General features: G+C 29.6%; 4 protein-coding genes across 5 annotated transcripts; 3 read left to right on the top strand and 1 right to left on the bottom strand.

Moving 5' to 3' along the window:
- Positions 1-672: 672 nt before the first annotated feature.
- Positions 673-1,613, top strand: LOC101511222 (uncharacterized). Its single transcript, XM_004496026.4, has 2 exons — positions 673-1,238; positions 1,332-1,613. Exons 1-2 carry the CDS (start codon positions 974-976, stop codon positions 1,490-1,492), a joined length of 426 nt encoding a protein of 141 aa, XP_004496083.1. The 5' UTR covers positions 673-973; the 3' UTR covers positions 1,493-1,613.
- A 2,188-nt stretch (positions 1,614-3,801) lies between these two features.
- On the top strand, positions 3,802-4,773 carry LOC101510909 (stellacyanin). The gene is made up of 2 exons (XM_004496025.4): positions 3,802-4,005; positions 4,213-4,773. The coding sequence occupies exons 1-2, from the start codon at positions 3,849-3,851 to the stop codon at positions 4,596-4,598; spliced, it is 543 nt and encodes a 180-aa protein (XP_004496082.1). The 5' UTR covers positions 3,802-3,848; the 3' UTR covers positions 4,599-4,773.
- A 29-nt stretch (positions 4,774-4,802) lies between these two features.
- Positions 4,803-6,487, bottom strand: LOC101510582 (ethylene-responsive transcription factor ERF062). The gene has a single exon (XM_004496024.4). The coding sequence runs from the start codon at positions 6,284-6,286 to the stop codon at positions 5,042-5,044; it is 1,245 nt and encodes a 414-aa protein (XP_004496081.1). The 5' UTR covers positions 6,287-6,487; the 3' UTR covers positions 4,803-5,041.
- Positions 6,488-14,009: 7,522 nt separating this feature from the next.
- LOC140920168 (chaperonin CPN60-2, mitochondrial) lies at positions 14,010-18,748 on the top strand. 2 transcript variants are annotated; one of them, XM_073367949.1, is made up of 18 exons: positions 14,011-14,231; positions 14,519-14,543; positions 14,653-14,784; positions 15,201-15,360; positions 15,494-15,669; positions 15,778-15,873; positions 16,050-16,154; positions 16,456-16,542; positions 16,621-16,710; positions 16,813-16,893; positions 16,982-17,050; positions 17,184-17,261; positions 17,380-17,475; positions 17,559-17,658; positions 17,741-17,844; positions 17,965-18,070; positions 18,193-18,271; positions 18,353-18,748. In XM_073367949.1, exons 1-18 carry the CDS (start codon positions 14,194-14,196, stop codon positions 18,456-18,458), a joined length of 1,728 nt encoding a protein of 575 aa, XP_073224050.1. In that variant the 5' UTR covers positions 14,011-14,193; the 3' UTR covers positions 18,459-18,748. The 2 variants fall into 2 exon arrangements, with proteins under 2 accessions (XP_073224051.1, XP_073224050.1); XM_073367950.1 differs by lacking the exon at positions 16,050-16,154 and having other exon boundaries at positions 14,010-14,231.
- The last annotated feature ends 285 nt before the right edge of the window (positions 18,749-19,033 follow it).

Below are 19,033 nucleotides of genomic sequence, written 5' to 3'. Positions count from 1 at the left end.
GGTGTTGACATATATAAAGACTCGAGTCTTTATATAAATTCATTTTCAATGATGAATTAAAAAAAATTAGGTTAAATTGCAGTTTTAGTCCATCTATTTTTATCAATTATTAAAATTGGTCATCTTATTTAATAATCCGACAGTTTTGGTCAGTGCTTCAGATTTTTTATCCAAAAAATTAATAATTTAATATATTTTAAATGATGTATCATACGATTTTATCATCTATAACCATTTCGATGAATTAATTATTTATTTATATGTTATTAATTTAATTACAAAAAGGAATCTTTTTGAAGTTGAAATCAAAGTTTTTGGAGTGTTTTATTGCAATTTTATATGTATTAATCAGTCAATATCATCATATTATATGTCACGTCGTTTAAAATATGTCACTTTACCATTTTTTAATTGAAAATTTAAAAAAATATATTAAAACTGTCGAATTTTAAAATAGAAAAACTAATTAAAAAAATTGGAGAACAAAATCGCAATTAAACCAATAACTTAATATACAAATTTTTTATCTTTGTTGGCTTATAAGTACTTTGACCTAATAGTGATAGGTGATGTCACAATCCTTTAGGCAAATAGGTTATATCAAATTTTAAAAATATGAGCAAAATGCATCCGTCTTCGCAATAGAGTTTGTATCAGCTAACAAGTCTACAAAAGCAAAATCAGGAGTATAAATAAATCACTTTTTTCACTGGCTAGCGAAATAGCAGGAGTATATTATTATTGACAAATTCACATTTGGTGATAATTGAATTGGTAAGTAGAAAGGAGAGCAAAGATTGCCGAACTCAAAGAAACCGGCTTCATTCTCGTGAAGACATTTTTTTCTTTTTAGTATACGAAACATTTTATATATATGGTAATTTCTCATGGTCTAATTTTTTTCTCTTTTAAAAATTCAAAATTAATTAGCATCAATATTAATAATATTGTAAAGAATAGAAATTAATTAAGAATGCATAGATCTGCAAGCTGGAATAGGTTCTCTGATGATTACTTCAAACATGCAACAAGTAGTAGTTCTTCATCACCAGGGCATAGATCATCATCATCTTATTCAATGTTTGAGGGAAATAGTAATAATTTGCCAACATATGATCCCATTGTAGAGTTGGCTAAGAGGGAGAAGGCACGTGTTAAATTCTCTGAGAATGTTGTGCATCTCATCCCTTTTGTCTTGCTTTTTTGTGCCATCATTCTTTGGATCTTTTCAAATCCAGGTCATTCATTATTCATCATTTTTATATTACTACCAAAAAATGTTCAAATGAGATTTTTGTTTGATTAATTTAATTCTTTCTTTCTTTAAATAGATATGGGAATTCTAGGAGATCCTTTGGGAGCAAGAATTGAAGGATTAAGTTTTGATGGAGAAATTGAAAGCGATAGCGATGGTACACAAGCAGGGTTCTTACCTATTATGACCTCTCAAGAAATATCCACAAAAGAACTTGGAGCTGAAAATATTCCATAAATCTAAACAACTTTTAGGGAATCATTTATATTTTTTTTTCATGAAAAATTATATTTATTTCTTCTTGTGTCTCTTTCAATGACATTCACACTCTATTTTGTTTTCCAAAATATTTATACTCTCTAATAGTCACCGAAAATATTGTGCATATCATTTTTTTTCATTACATTTTCACCTCTATTTCTCATTTACTAGAATATTGTGCATATTATTTGTTTTCATTACATTTTCAACTATATTTGTCATTTACTAGACGTACACTAAAATATACACTTCGATTGTGTCACTCAAAAAATAATTATATATTTTAAAATTGCAAATATCATATGTATGATATATATTTATAAATTAAAATAAAAATTATAATTGTATCATATAATAAATGACAATAATAAATATAAATATGAAAAAAAATGTTTCATGAATTTTTTTAATAAATATAAAGTAGATTAATATTTTTTCAAGACTAATAGAAGTGTTAATGTCATTTAAAAAGAATTCGTGATAAGTAAGTGCAATTTCTCCAAGTTTAGTGTAGGTACCTTAAGCTCAAGTATCACAACCTATACTCTTAAATGGGGAATGTTAACTTTAATTGTTGTATTACACTGAAGCTAAAAGATGTTATACTCTTAAATGCTTTTCTAAGTTTTCATTTAGAGAAAGCTTCGGTACTGTTTTTTGGTTAATCCAATCCATTTATATATGTGAGACAATTATCAGGAGTTGGTGTTCATGAAATTCAACAAAGTTTAGGTAGTTCTTTCAATGTACTTTTTTGTATTGTTTGGATCGAACTAGTATTTAAGACAAATACACTATATGTGTCTCGTGTAAGTAGTCAATTAAAATATATATTTATTATACATAATACATACATGATCTACACACATTCTCACTCGTTCCACTTTTCATATATACTTATACATTATTATATTGCATTTGTGTCTAGTGTTCCTATTTTATTTATCTGATTTATGTGGAGTGCGGGGTTTAACAAATTTTATAACGTTGACATAATTAAAATTTGATATCTATCTAGAAGAATTATTATTATTATTAAATAAAAAACAATTATTCTTATAATTACTAAATGTAAATTATTTACTTACATACTTACAAGTCAATTAAACCTCAGAGTTTAAAGCACTTCTTAAAAATATTAATACCTATTGAGATCCTTTTTTAAGTCATCAACTCCTTATTTCATTATTTTTGTGGGTTTAAATAAGAAAGTTTATGAATTAATATTTTGTCAATTGAAACACTTTTTTGTAAAAAAAATCGAAAAATTTATTTTTTGAAAAAAATCACAATAAAATAAACAAATTACATTTTTTGAAGAAAAAATTTTAAAATTATTTTTTTTTCGAAAATCTTTCTCAAAATCAAAAACTGTTTTTACTCTAAGAAATTTCAAAAAAAAATTTGCAAAGAAAAAAAAATCGAAAATTATTTTTTCAAAAAAAATAAATCCAAGGATAAATTTTAAAAAAGGAGATTATAAACCTCCTCTAAACTCACAATTTTACAAGCTTTTTAGTTTTAAGGATTATATTTTAGAGTTTATAACTTAATTAGTTAATCTTGCTTTATGGGAAAAAAAAAAAAAAAAACATAACCAGTTGCCATGCTTTGTGGTAGCACTGGAGGGTGACAATATGCACATAATATATCTAGAATCAATTTTAAAGTCAAACCTAAATACTCACTGGCAGTTCAATACCGTTTAACCACTGCCCAGCTAACATAACCCTTCCCATTCCACCAACTAACTCATAAAATTATATACTCTCTTTTTTTATAAGTGAATAAAATTATATACTCCTTAATTTGTTCTTAAATTTAAATTTCTTTTGTGAAAAATAAGTGTTGTTAATCTAAACCTCATTTCAAATCAATAGGTATATTTATTATTATTTTTTTAATATAAATTATCAATCAATATATCAAATGTCTTTCAGAAGTCAGAGTGTAACATACTTCTATACAAAAAAAATCTATTTTAGATATATTAATAAACACAATAAATTTATTAAATACACTACTCACATTCTTTTTCCAATATATGTAAAAATTCGAAATGAAACATAAAAAAGGACATAGATGGTACTATCAGTTATACAACAATATACATGTAAGTTTAGTTTCTAAGATACTTAAAAAAAAATGATACAAATAATACTTTTTGCTTTAAAAAAAAGAGTAATTAGTTCAAATTAAAATTTATGATTGTATTCCGTTTATTGTTTTTGGAGTTAGACTTAGGTCATCCAATAAAGAGCAAACTTGAAGTATTTAATTAAGTTGGTCACATGTTAGTTCCCATAACAAGTTAACACTTTTCATTCTGAACATGGAAAAATTGTTTCTTCTTTCTGTTGTGTTTTCTTTGGCAATTATCACATGTTCAGCAACTACCTACACTGTGGGAGATAACTCTGGCTGGGACATTAGCACTAATCTAGAAACATGGGTTGCTGATAAGAACTTCAAGATAGGCGATGCTCTTCGTAAGTACCTTAATGTTCCATTCAATAATTCATTTTCTATTAATGTTACATATTGTTCATGTTCCAATTAACATGAAGTTTATTATTTTTCATATAATTAGAGCAATGCTATATAACTATTCCACATATAAAAAATCAATCATTCTCCTTGTTCAAATTTTATAGATATTGACAACCGTTTGAGATTTTTGTTTATTTATTTTCCAGTTTTTCAATATTCGTCGACTAATAGTGTCGACGAAGTTACAAAAGAAAACTTTGGCACATGCAACACAACGAAAGTGTTGGCGAGCTATGGAAATGGAAACACAACGGTGCCATTGACAAGAGGCGGAGACAGGTATTTTGTATGTGGAAATAAATTGTATTGCCTTGGTGGAATGAAACTTCATGTTCATGTAGAAGACGATGGCAAATCAATTTCACCAACTATGGCACCTAAAGCAGAAGCTGGATCAGATCAAAGAACTGCTACACTTCCAGAGTCTCCTTCAACAAAGAAGAGCACACAATTTTCAAAGGGAGATGCAAATTGTGCACATATAGTTTATACTGCTCTTGCGGCAACATTGTATGGGATGCTTAAAATTTGAGCATAGAATGGCTACAGAAACTGTTATATAACTTCATGTTTTGATTATTTTTGATTATGAGTATATTATACTTTGAGATGTTAATTAAAGAAAAATGACAGTTTGTAAGACTCATGAAGCATACAATACATTGTACATGATCATTCAATACTAGTATATTTAATATTCTGCAGGAGTGGTTTTACCTCTGTTAGACACATTCAATGGAGTTAAACATAGATATAGATTTTTATATGATCAGGAATACTAATTTTTGTGCTATAGTATACATTGAATTTTGGCCTAGGAAATGTCAAACATATAGTTACCATTAAACAGTGATAAATAGTTTGTACTATAACATAAAAAATGAACTGTTGAGCTAAACAAAGCTGTGATCCAAAATGAAAGAAACAAAAGCTATGTAGTAGTATATGCTTTCAAAATTCAAAGTAACAAATTGGTTATGAATCAGAAACAAGAAGTTCATTCCAAATAATATCCATATCTAAAGATGACATTCTACTTAACTGAACAGCTTCCATATCAGACATTTCATTCTGTATACTTTTGTTTCTCTGATTTGTTTCATCTCCAACCTTATTCCCCTGTGTACCAAACTTCAACTCCTTCATCATGGTTGAATCCTTATCATTTTCAACACTATGAACATTGTTTGACTTTTCTGTTGAAACAGTTGACTTTCTATTAGAACTAACACCTTGTGATATAGCTTGCAATTTTGCCTCAACAAGTGAAGCAGTTGTACCATTCAATGAATTTGCATGAATCACATGTTTCAGATTTGGAAAATTTAACTGAGCACATTCACCTCTTAGTATATATGCTGCTGTATCATATGCAATTGCAGCATCTTCAGCTGTGTCAAATGTCCCTAACCAAACCCTAGTTCTGTTTCTTGGTAACCTAATTTCAGCAACCCATTTGCCCCAATGTCTCTGCCTCACACCTTTGAACAACTTTCCTCTTCCACTATACTTCATAGGTTGAGTCTTTGTGACACTCAACCAGTTTTCATTGAAAGACTTGTTCATTTTGTGTGAATCATCATAAGTTTGATGTTGTTGTGTTAGGCCTAATTGGGAAATAGGGTATGTTTGGTGTGAATTTGTTGATGTGAATTCATTGCTTTTGATATGTGAGGTTGAATTTGATGAGTATAGCATGGATGGTTGGTTCAAAAACAAAGTTAAGTTTGGATATTTCGGTGTAGCAGATGAAGATGATGATGATGAAGATGAAGAAGAAGAAGGTAAAGGAGTTGTTGGTTGATTAGAATTTTGTGTTATGGTTGATGTTGGAAGAGTTTCCAAAAGATTTAGAGGAACAAAGGTGTGTTTTATATTTGAGGCTAAGAAATTTGAATTGGAGATAGAATTGAATCTATAAATGTCTTCATGATGATGACCATTGAACTTTGGAGGAATTTGATTAACCAAAGTGTATAAAGGTACTTCTTCTTTCATTGAAGTGGAATTTGAAGTAAACAAAAAAGGTTTTTGTGTTGATGAGTTTAGTTCAGTTTTGAAAACATGAACATGATGCTGAGAAGAAGTGAGAGAGTAAGAGGCTCTTCTTATAATTGTATCTTCCAAATACTTGGATCCTGTTGTTGTTTCCATTTGTTGCAAACAAGTTGGCAATTTCTTTTGAGTAATGGTTTCCATCTTGGGAAATGTATCTTCCATATAGATTCTTTAGACAGTGAATGAATATGAGATAAAATACTGACAGATAGAAATGATTCAAATGCCACTACACCAAATAAGTTTCCTAAGGGCTAAGACATATACAACTCTCATTGACATTTGACAGGTATTGGTTAAGGCTTATTATAATAGTAAAAGGAACAACCTACTCTGTGTTTCATTTGGCATTTGTCATAGTTTCTGACATTGTGAATATTTTAAAATGATTTTTGAAATTATATAATATTAATCAAGTTCATTTGTCTGTTTGAATTTGCTATCAAATGCATTTTTGACATCATTCACTTTGTTAGAATTTAATGTCATTTTAATCCCTGTAATATCAAATGAGTGAATCTAGTTAAGACGTTATAATTTTAAGAAAAAAGATTGATAATCATGTTTACTTCTTTATAAAAATTTCATTTTATCCCAAGAACTAAGGCTTGCATTCTAATTCACTCTTTTCCTTAACAGCCAATTGAAATTCGACAGCTCATGCTCTTTGAGGTCAGCTGTCTTACAAGGTGCTAAAAAATAACATAAATAACTAATCTTCATTTCATTACCGCCACTTCCTTAATCTAAGACCTTTATGTTCATGCATTTTAATTTTTTGTGGAATTGTTCTTTTGTGTCATTAATAATCATGTGATTTTGTTGAACACCCACATGCTATATTCTTTTCTTCATCAAGCTAATGTAATTTAATACGGACAAAGTCATGCAATTAATTAACCAATGACATTCTTTGTTTTTTTGCCACTAATACATTTCATAGAAACTAAGCATAAGAAAAGAGCCTTAGTTTTATAATACATAGCTCTTATCTACTTATATTGAAATGTCTTTATAATCAGCAGATGAGGTGGCAAAGTCATTTTTTTTTCCTTAAAATTAATTGATTTTTGAAAACTTAGCGGTGCAGGTGACAAAATTTTAATTATCAATATTATCATGTACACAAATATTATATTTACCAAGGATTTAATTTTAATGTCTTATGTACTAATTTAACGAAGTCATTGCTACCTTTTTAGTATTAAAAAAATGGCCAAATTGCATGATCACAACAAAGGTATGAACTTTATGGACCACAATTCAATGTCTCTTGAAGATGGCTTAAAGACACTGAAAACTTCTCCTATGGTTGATGCAGAAAATTAAGTATACCAAATCTCATGGCAGTATCCACCTCCATATTTGAGACTATAATGATTAGAATTGCACTCTTAAGTGAGATTCATTGCACTGATTTTAAGTCACTCCATTTGTTTCATGACACATGTCACACAACTTTAATTTTTTATCTTAACCTCGAATTTTTAGAAAAGAAATTGACTCTATGTAATTTAGAGTTTAATTAAATAAAATAAAAAATAAAGTTTGATTAATAATTATTTTATTTATGATTTAAATTTAAATTTTCTTAAATAATCTGTTTTTACTTAAAGTTTATAAATTATTTGAATTCAATTATTTAGTACAAGAAAAAAAAAACAACTTTAAAAAAAAAGTTGTATGTGAGACAGATTCTAGGCATCTTTCACTCTACATGTAACTTTATTTATTGCACTTTATACTATTTATAAAAAATGTTTCTTTAAATATTGATGCCGTTTCATCAATTACTTTATAATCCATGCACATGGTTCTGACCAAGAAAGAATGTGATGCATACCATTAACTATATAGTGGTGTAAAATAAACAAGACAGGAGGTCATGTATAAGATGTTGCTTTAGTTAGCTGTCAACTTTTTCTACATCCAGCATCATTCTTTTTATTTCATTGCCTTGTTTTGTACCTTAGCATGATGATCAAAAACATATTAATTAATAATTAATCATTCCCACATTACCTCTGCTTAAATTGAGGATCATGGTAATGCAGTTCCTTTAATTGATTATGTAGTTTGGTCATTCATGACTTAATAAAACATTATCATGTCAAATATTAACTCCAAGCGCAATAAAATACTATCGTAATTTATTTAATTATTATTGTATTTTTTTTGTCTTAATTATTCGTTGAAAATCAATTTAAATTTTAAAGTGTAGAATTTCAATGCATGAAAAAAGATAATAAATATTTTAAATTATTTATATTTAATCGTTGAGACTTACATATTCAATTTAAAAATAATGAATTAGGAGTTTCTAGAATATATTGTAATTATGGAGCATTAGTTTCTTTTTTGAACGAAGTCAAATTCTTTATCCTGTGAGTGATTATTTATTGAGTGAAATGCGAATGTTATCATTTCTTATAACTCTTAAACGTAAGAAAGTATTGTAAGGTGTTACTGAGTTGTATTACAAATTATTTTAATTATATTTGAGATAATAAATATAATTATCTTAAAATGTTCTTGTGGATATAAGCAAGATGTGCCGAACGTGTATATTCGTATATAAAATCCTAGGTGTGTACGAGGTTTTTTTCTTCCAACATTCTCTAATTTTCAGAAGAAATATACATTGGTAATTGATAATTTAAAATTGGACTAAAAGGTTAATAAAGTACGACTAATAGTTGTTCTAAGTTGAATGCAACACAACTATTTTTTAATATTGTATTATGTCTCTGTTGATATGGAATTTGAAAATATAAATTGAAGAAACAAGAAGTGGTTGAAATGTTCCTGCTCCTTGTTCACCATTTATTCTCCATTGTTTTTCTAAAGAGACAAATCATTCATTAATCTGAATTTAATATTTTAAGCTTTTCAAATAAGAGGTGTAACATAACAGAATTGTAGGAAAGGGTAATAGGAATGAGAAAAACAGAAATAATGAGGGAAAAAGTGAAAGAAAAAATCAAACTTCTTTTTTGGAATATAAAACATAGATTAAGGGAAAAGGCACATTCTTGTGCAAAACAAGCGTGTGTACTACATTGTTTTGACTAATAACAAATTTGACATCATTAACCATGCCTTTTTGTGTACAAAAAATGAACTTAATATAATATATACTTTTGTCATCGAGGGAACTTTAATTTAATCTACTTCCAATTTACATCTTGGGGTACAAATATATGGCCAAGTGCAGGAACATGCGCCATCATATCTAAATCTACCAATTTTGATAGTGAAACACAGTATGCAACTACATCTATATATTATTTTCTTACTTTCTTCAAATTAATGATCAAGGCATGCCAAGCATGTCAGTGTTTTGTATTCTTCAATTATGGCATTATAAAACATTTTGTTTCCAATTTTTTTAGTTAGGGTATTAATCCTATTGACCCATAATGGAATTTTGGTGACAGTCGGAGTCAATTATCGTAGGTGGAGTACACTGAAGTATGACAAAATCATCGAAAGTTGGAGTGAGTAAGAGATATTTTAGGTAAGAATGAATTGTGTATTTTGTACATGAAATACATGACCTTTTATATGGAGAACTCTTTGATTAGGTGTACTTTTAGTCGGTTAGGCCATTGTGAGATTCTCAACATAATTCTCATATGGCTTTGTGGTGATGATGATCAAACAATGATGATTTAATCACATAATCTTATTTCACTGTCATGCGGGTGCACCGAATTATTCTATACTGAAGACACTTGATTTGTTAGACAATGGACTTATACCTATTTAAAATTTGAGTTAAGTTGTTTTGATTCGAAGTCCACTCCAGAACACCATTAGTATTTAATTTTCTTATTTTCAATCAAACAATTCCATGGTTTCAAATATCTCTTTTTATTTTTAAAAAGTTGTTAAAAATAGTTTTGTTGATTTGATTTCTTCCAAGTTGTTGCCTGCCAGGATTTTAATCAAGATGAATAAGTAATAATGTAGATAAGTGAGAATCAACATGTTTCAAAAATAAATAATGATTGACCTACAATTGCACATATCAAAGGAAAATCATGATAGTAGGGTCAATTTGGAGTACATGGTGCAAAAGACGATTTTGATACATCTTTGAAGTTACTTGGGCTGATGAGCTGCGGATAGTGTTGCTTGTGGATAAGGCACATTTGATTATAGACTCTTTGGCAATATTTTAATAGATTATAGACGTATGAATGAATTAAGTATACATAAAAAATAATAATTTATTGGTTTAATTGTATTTTTGGTCTCCTTATTTTAGGTGAATCGCGAAAATAATTCTCTCCATTTTATTTGTCCTCAATTTTGGTCTCCTAAACAGAACTTGAGTCAAAATCATGATGAGTTGTTATTTTTTAATAACGTGTCAAAAAAATTGTGACGCGACAGACGTTTATGTGGATTAAAAGCTATTATTATATTATTCCAAATTTTAAAACAAAAGCCAAAATTAAAAAACATTCAACAACACATGTGAATCATAAAATCAAAAATCGACCACTTGTTAATCATTATCTGTTTTTATCCTCTTCTTCATCTTCTTTTTTCTTCCTCTTCTTCTTCGTCCACTTCTAGCTACCTCTGCAATGGTCTTTGTAATTTTCAAAACATCAAAATCATCATAAACACAAACTCATGCTTGAACATCGAATTTCTGCTTTATACTTTCATGATTGTACACGTATTGAGCTAAAGTGGTTTTGCCCACACCACTCATGCCAACTATGGGGATCACATAAATCTTATCACTATCACCATCATGGAATAGTAATTTGAGTATGGCTTATATGTCTTAATTTCTACCAAATATGTTAGATCTATTATCTAGAGAGGTTGATGGAGTTCTCCCAGAAGAGTGGTGGTGAGTTGCAATATGTTGAAGACCAAGAAGATGAAGAATACGAATGATGAAGAAAAAAAACAAAGATGAAGAAGAGGATGAAGGTTTGATCGATTTTTTATTGAGGGTTTATGTGCGCGGCTGATTTGCAATGAATTGGGGCTGATAAGTTTTTTTAATTTTGGCTTCTATTTTAAAATTTGGAATAATATAATAATGGCTTTTAAAAATATAAATTGTATTTTTTAATTTGGAATATTATAATAATAACTTTTAATTCACATAGACGTATGTCACATTATCATTTTTTGACACGTCATTAAAAAATGACAACTCATCATGATTTGAACTCAAATTCTGTTTGGGACCAAAACTAAAGACAAATAAAATGAAAGACTATTTTTACGATTATCTAAAATAGAAAGACCAAAAGTGCAATTAAGTCTGTATTTTATTCTATTGCATTCAATTTCATTATCTTTTTGACAATATAAACAATTAAACATAAACATATTCATTCTCATTCAATTTCAATTTCAATTCATCATATACTACCTATGTAAACATAGCGTAAGGGCACATGCTTACAAAACCCTAAATTATAAGAGATTTATATCCTTCTAATTTTTATGACTCCTCTAACACTAAGCACACACAATTATACAAAATACATCGTACTTTATAAAAGAAATATCTTTCTTTGATGATGATGACATAGTCAAATTTTTCGCCCCCGCTGTAGAAAAATAGTATGGATCCGCCACTGTACTTACCTTGAAGCATAATGATACACTTGACCTCATGAAAAGTTTCATAAAAATATGTGTTCTAAGAGGACAAGCACTTGTGGTAGTTTCATTTATTTAATTATAATTGTGTGAATGATAAAAAAAATTATATTTGAATAAACAATTAAGTTTATTGAAGTTTTTACACAATGGGATACACTATTAAAAAAATTGTTCAATTATTTTGAAATTATGACTTTCACTATGCATGAATTTATGATACAATTTTTCTTTTAGTGTTTTTAATTGAAATTGTTTTCTTTTCCTGTCTTATATCTGTTGATGGTGAAGATACTAATTTTATGAGGAAAAATATAAATGAATGTATTTTCTTCTATTTTATGTCATTTTAAAGTTACAACCACCACTTTGTAGCCACCATTCAAAAGAGAGATAGGGACGTTAGTTATTTTGAATTTTAAAATAAAATTCCACTTTAATCACCATTAAATCAAACAAATATTAGATCATCTTTAATTTAAAGTCATCCTATTAATTGCATGGACCACAATAGCAGATAATTAAAACAATCTAACATATACAACAATAATAAACTCCAAGAACATGCAATATCTTGAAGAAACAAAATGCCACTCTCCAACAAAAACTATTGGCTCTTCTATTTTTGGAGACAATTATTAGTACTTTAGTTAGGTAATGTTAACCGCTTACTCTCTAGTCTATTTTCTTCTTCATTCAAAAGAGAGAGGTACTTTATAGTTATTTTTAGTTCATAATCACTCTTATAAATTATAATTATCTCATTTTATATAAATAAGTGGTTTTATATAGATTGAATTTTTCTTTCCTACTTTATTCATAATTTCATTGTCTTAATGCATCATTATTTTGTTCGTCGTATTGATGCGACATTGTTTGACTTTTTATCTTTGTGTAAATTTGTTTGGTTCAGATTGACATATTACTTTTGATCTATTATATATTCAATCAACAACTTTGGTGTTATCAACGTTACAAATCTGGATGCGTGAGTATTTTAGACCTTTTAATTTTGTTGTATTTCTTATTTTGCCATCTTATGCTATTAATTTAGATTATGGGAGTTTATTTACAAATTTATTCCTTTTTACTTTAAATTTATATTGCTTATTGATTGTTGTATTATATTATTTTAAATGACTAAATGTTATTTTTTAATTAAAATACGACAATTAACTCTATTAACTTAAATAGTTTTAAATGTTATCTTGTCAAAATTACAACTGCTTATTTATTGTAGAAAAATAAATAAGTGGATTAAAACAACAAACATTTAAATATATTATAGAAAAAAGATAAAGTTATTTATGAAAAGAAACTTAGAAAGACAACCATCTATATATATTATATATATATATATATATATATATATATATATATATATATATATATATATATATATATATATATGCCGATCTTTTAAATAAATTTCAATTATTTGGATGGACTAGTCTCTAAAATTGCACCATAAATATTTATAAAAAAAATAAATGAGTTTAAAGAATCCTACAAAATCACGGACACCTAATGAAAAAATGGGATCACTTATGGATTGTGCCAAACATAACAAAAAGAAGCTTGTTATTGACAAAAGAAAAATAATTAATTGAATGTTTGATTTTATTTTTGAAAGAGATATAATAGGTGTAAAATTAATTTTGATATGTTTAAATATTATTAGTATGATTGATTATATCTCTAAAATTAATTATACTTTAAAATTAAAATTTATAACATTTAATTTTAAATGTGGTTTTATAATTGAATTTTACTATTCATCAAACTTTTACTTAAATAAATTCAGACAAATTATTTTATATTCAATTCATTTTAAAATCAATTTTTTCTTTTACGGAAAAATAAAAAACATACTAAAACCTGGTGCTTTGATCTATATCCAAATAGCCATTGTGTAAAAAATATACACACACAAAAATAAAAATGCAATTGGGAGGGAGGTCCACTCAAAGTGAAAAAGAAAAACAAGTTAGCATCACATGAGAATTTGTTTATTTTATATTATTTCCAGAAAAAGAGAATTTGATTTTGTTGATTTTGTCCGCGGATATTTTTATGTTATTATCCCAAAATTATGAGGCACCAATGATCAAATCATATAAATACAAAAGGGCTACATCCAGAAATAAGTAAAGATTAAAGAGTCATATTGTAATTTATAAAATGGTAGAAAATGATAATCTGAAACTATTAGAGTAAAAGATAAGAATAACACAAACATCAACGTTAGAAACGCAAAACCCTAAACCCTCTAGAAGCAGAAGAAACGTGCATTTTCTAGAGACTTCTCTCGGTGTTTAGTTTTTTCACTATAAACGCAAAACCCTAAAAAGAACATTGCAGTGCGTACTTTCATCAACAACACTTTCTGCAATTGTTTCAGCGTTTAGTTTTCTCAGTTCAAACTACTCACAATGTACCGTTTTGCTTCCTCCCTTGCCTCCAAAGCTCGGTAAGTAATCAATGTGCTGTTTTGGTTTCAGAGAGCTTTTGATTTTGCATTACTTTGTACACACTTCAATTTGCTTAGTCGTTTTTGTTTCCGGAAATTATTCACATCGGTCACTGATAACATGATTGAAATTGGATCAAAATTTTCACTTTTTTGTTTTAACTAGTTGGGCTTTGTGTCTTGAGATGGATCCAGCTATGTTGATTCACGTTTTCTTACTTGTGCATATTGAATATCCGATTATCTTGAATGATTCTGATTGCAAATTATTGTTCTTTTGGATGCAGGATTGCTAGGAACAACACTCATCAGGTGAAACACTTTGTTAAAATAGCATTTTTATGTTGTTGTTGTTGAGAATGCTTTGTGATTAGTGGCTCTTTTTATTCTTAATATCCGTTTTATTATTTGTTTTGCATAGATTGGAAGTAGGGTTGGATGGAACAGAAATTATGCGGCAAAAGAGATTAAATTTGGCGTGGAGGCTCGAGCTTTGATGCTTAAGGGTGTTGAAGAGCTTGCTGAGGCAGTTAAAGTAACCATGGGTCCTAAGGTAACTAGTTTTTTATGAGGAAAGATAGCTCTGGTTAAGGTAGTAAATAAGGAAGATATATAATGCTGATTTTAGTTCAATCATCTTATCTTGGACTTTTATTCAATTATCACACACATACACTTTTTTATTCATGTGAAGAGCACTAGTGTTGGTTGTTGTAATGGAAGATATCAAATTATCTATTTTAGTGCCTTTTATTTAAGGTGGGTGTTCTTCCATCCCCTCCCCATTCTCAGCATTCTACTGGATTCTAGGATCTGATAGTGAAAAAAAATTGGATTAATGATTTACCGGAAACTCCAGTATTGTTTTTTTATACATTTTGAGTAAACATTGGGGGGGTGGATGAGCAACCACCTTTATTTAATTGGTGTTGATCATGATTCTCAAAATTACATTTATCCTGTTTTTAGGGTCGTAATGTGGTTATTGAGCAAAGTTTTGGTGCCCCTAAAGTGACAAAAGATGGAGTAACAGTTGCTAAGAGTATTGAATTCAAGGATAAAGTCAAGAATATTGGCGCCAGTCTTGTAAAGCAGGTTGCAAATGCTACCAATGATGTGGCTGGTGATGGTAAGCTGTTTATTCCATCCATGGCAGATACTTTTTTAGAAATTAAATATATAGATACTGTACATTTGACATGCTGATATGGTGCATTTGTATTTTTGTTGTGACGAGTAATGAGTGGTCTAAATGTTGGCAGGAACCACATGTGCTACGATTCTTACCCGAGCAATATTTACTGAAGGGTGCAAATCCGTTGCAGCTGGAATGAATGCAATGGACCTTAGGCGAGGTATAAATATGGCTGTTGATGCTGTTGTGACAAACTTGAAAAGCAGAGCACGGATGATTAGCACTTCTGAAGAAATAGCCCAGGTTAGTGTATCAAATTTTAATGAGCATATTCCAAGAAAGCGGAGTCAGCTAGAGTAGCTTCTTTTTTTTTCTTTTTCTAAATTTTGTACTTTTAATTTGCAATGATAGGTTGGTACAATATCTGCTAATGGGGAGAGAGAAATTGGCGAGTTAATTGCAAAAGCTATGGAGAAAGTTGGCAAAGAAGGTGTAATCACAATTGCAGTAAGTTGTTATAAACTCATCTTGCAAGAATTATCATTTATCTGGGTTTTATGTGTAATGCTTTATTGTGCCTTTTCTTTTCTTTTCCCCCTGTATCCTTCAAAACGAATTCATGCTTGAATCTTTATGCCATCATTTTTTTGATAAGCTGGCACGTAACCTTTGAGCTGTTTCAGGATGGCAAGACATTGAACAATGAGTTGGAAGTTGTTGAAGGAATGAAGCTTGACCGAGGCTACATTTCTCCATATTTCATAACTAACCAGAAGAACCAGAAATGCGTATGTTCTTTTATCTATGCCTCTACATAGCAGCATTAGAAATATGAGTACATAATACTTTCTAGCAAGCTGGTTAGTCCCTAGCTATCAAGCTGCTATGGTGGTGAAGCATCATGATGCATCTTGTTGTGTTGAGCTCCTTGGTTTCATTCCTATTCCTATCCTATACATATCGTAACTGTGACTTTTGTTTTTCCCCTTGTATCTGGTATTCATAAGTGCATGCTTTATAGAATGCAATTGTCACGAGTCTGTATGTTTGTTTATCACAATTAACCATGACATCTATTTTTTCCAACAGGAACTTGAGGATCCCCTCATTATAATCCATGAGAAGAAAATCTCAAGTATAAATGCTATTGTGAAAGTTCTAGAGTTAGCTTTGAAGGTAAGCTGTGCTATGTGCATCACTTTGGATTGAATTGTAAAATATTGATATTATTAACTTACATTTCCTCATCAACAGAGACAAAGACCTTTATTGATTGTTGCTGAGGATGTAGAAAGTGATGCCCTTGCAACTCTTATTCTAAACAAGCTTCGTGCTGGAATCAAGGTCTGTTTTTCCTATCTTTACATTACTTTTTTGTCATAATTACCTTCAATCTTTGATTCCTGGTTTTGCTTATTTGATTTGTTTTTCTTCCCATTATAATAGGTATGTGCGATCAAGGCCCCTGGTTTCGGTGAAAACCGGAAATCTGGTCTCCAGGATCTTGCTGTTCTCACAGGAGGTCAAGTAAGTTATCTGTTTCCAATAAAATTATTGCTATATTTCAGTCTGATCAGATAAACACGTGAGTGATACATTTTATCTATACATTCAGCTTATCACTGAAGAGCTCGGAATGAATCTTGAAAAAGTTGATCTTGATATGTTTGGCTCTTGCAAAAAGGTAATTGGTTTAGCTTAATAGTTGTAGCATTTTAATGCGCTGTTGAGTTTTGGTTGTCTTTCTTGATTAATATTCTTGATTTCTCAGTTTTGGTAAATGATGCAGAGTGACATAAGTTTCTTAATGTTTTTAGATTACAATTTCCAAAGACGATACTGTCATTCTTGATGGAGCTGGTGATAAGAAGTCAATTGAGGAAAGATGCGAGCAGGTTTGTTTGAATCTCCTATTAGATTTCTTTTTACCATTACTAGTGTATTCTGCTTTCATATTGTGATAGGTTTGAATGGTTGTTTCTGACTTGTTTCTCATTATGAATCTATCTGCAGATCAGGTCAGCAATCGAAAATAGCACTTCAGATTATGACAAGGAAAAATTACAGGAAAGATTGGCCAAGCTTTCCGGGGGAGTTGCGGTGCTTAAGGTATGCTTATTTAAACTGTCGTTGCTTTCTTATGGTCTTTTACCTGTTTAGCATCCCAATGTCTTACTTGACTTTTTTTGCAGATTGGAGGAGCCAGTGAAGCTGAAGTTGGTGAGAAAAAGGATAGAGTGACCGATGCCTTAAATGCAACCAAGGCAGCTGTGGAAGAGGGCATAGTACCTGGTAAATTATTTAACAGTGGTAGTTGTATGCTTAGTTCTTCTACATTCTCCAATCATATCTGTCTGATATATGTTTTGCATAGGTGGTGGTGTTGCTCTTCTTTATGCATCAAATGAGTTAAGTAAACTTCAAACTGCCAACTTCGATCAAAAGATAGGCGTCCAAATTATCCAAAATGCTTTGAAGGTTTGTGTTTTCTTCACATCCACTGATTTTAGGTTTAGACCATCCATAGCATTTTGTTTTAACTGAACTTCCAATTTCAATTCTAGTTGCTCACTCTTTTACTACCTGGTTGGTATGCAGACACCTGTGCAAACAATTGCATCAAATGCTGGAGTTGAGGGGGCTGTTGTTGTTGGTAAACTATTAGAACAGGATAATCCCGATCTTGGGTATGATGCCGCCAAAGGTCAGTGTTTTCTTGTTTCCTTTTTTCCTTTTTTTGTTTACTTTTTTTCAAAAGATAATGTGTTTCTTTGTCTACATTATTAGTGATTTTGTCAACTTATTTTCCTGCTGCTTTGTTATTAGGCGAATATGTTGATATGGTTAAAGCTGGAATAATTGATCCATTGAAGGTGATTAGAACCGCCTTAGTTGACGCAGCCAGGTATGATATTAAGAAATTTGATTGGATATCAATGTCTTTGGTATGTTATACGTAGCCTGACTTAATGCCATTTTTCTGCAGCGTGTCATCTTTGATGACAACAACTGAAGCTATTGTGTATGAACTCCCAAAAGAAGATAATAGTAGTCCTGCTATGCCTGGTGGAATGGGTGGCATGGATTATTAGCCGCTATTTTTGCCGATGAAGACCTGGATTGGGGTGGTTCTTCACCACTATTGTAGCTTTTTTGTTATTTATGGACATAAGGCATCCATGTAACCATAGTGAGAGATCAAAGTTGTAGGTAGGAAGATTTGTGATTGTTATTGCAATGATGATAGGATCGAGACATTTGGAACAATTTTCATTCCAAAATTGTAAGGAATTGTTCCCTTCATAAGTTGCCAATTGAAAGACAGCCTATGGTAATTTCCACATATATCGAAGCTAGTCCTTTTACAAGGAGGTTGTTTTAATTATATGCTTAAATTTTTACAAGGAGGTTGTTTTAATTATATGCTTAAATTGTTAACGTTTTCTTCCGACTTAAAATCTTCATTTAAAGTTTTTCAACCTGAATACTAATGGTTAACGAAAGTTTGAGATTATTTGCAAGAGTAATTATGTACATTGTATACAGGTTGGTAAACTTTCACATTCACAATTTTTTATGGCAGTTTATTTTGGATATTCTCAAATACATGTTTGATTGGTCTATTTGTATATATATATATATATATATATATATATATATATATATA

This window comes from Cicer arietinum, chromosome 4 (assembly GCF_000331145.2).
Source record: "Cicer arietinum cultivar CDC Frontier isolate Library 1 chromosome 4, Cicar.CDCFrontier_v2.0, whole genome shotgun sequence".
In the NCBI taxonomy this organism is placed as follows: domain Eukaryota; kingdom Viridiplantae; phylum Streptophyta; class Magnoliopsida; order Fabales; family Fabaceae; genus Cicer; species Cicer arietinum.
Note: the sequence above shows the minus strand (reverse complement) of the source record. Positions and strands in the feature narration are given on the sequence as shown.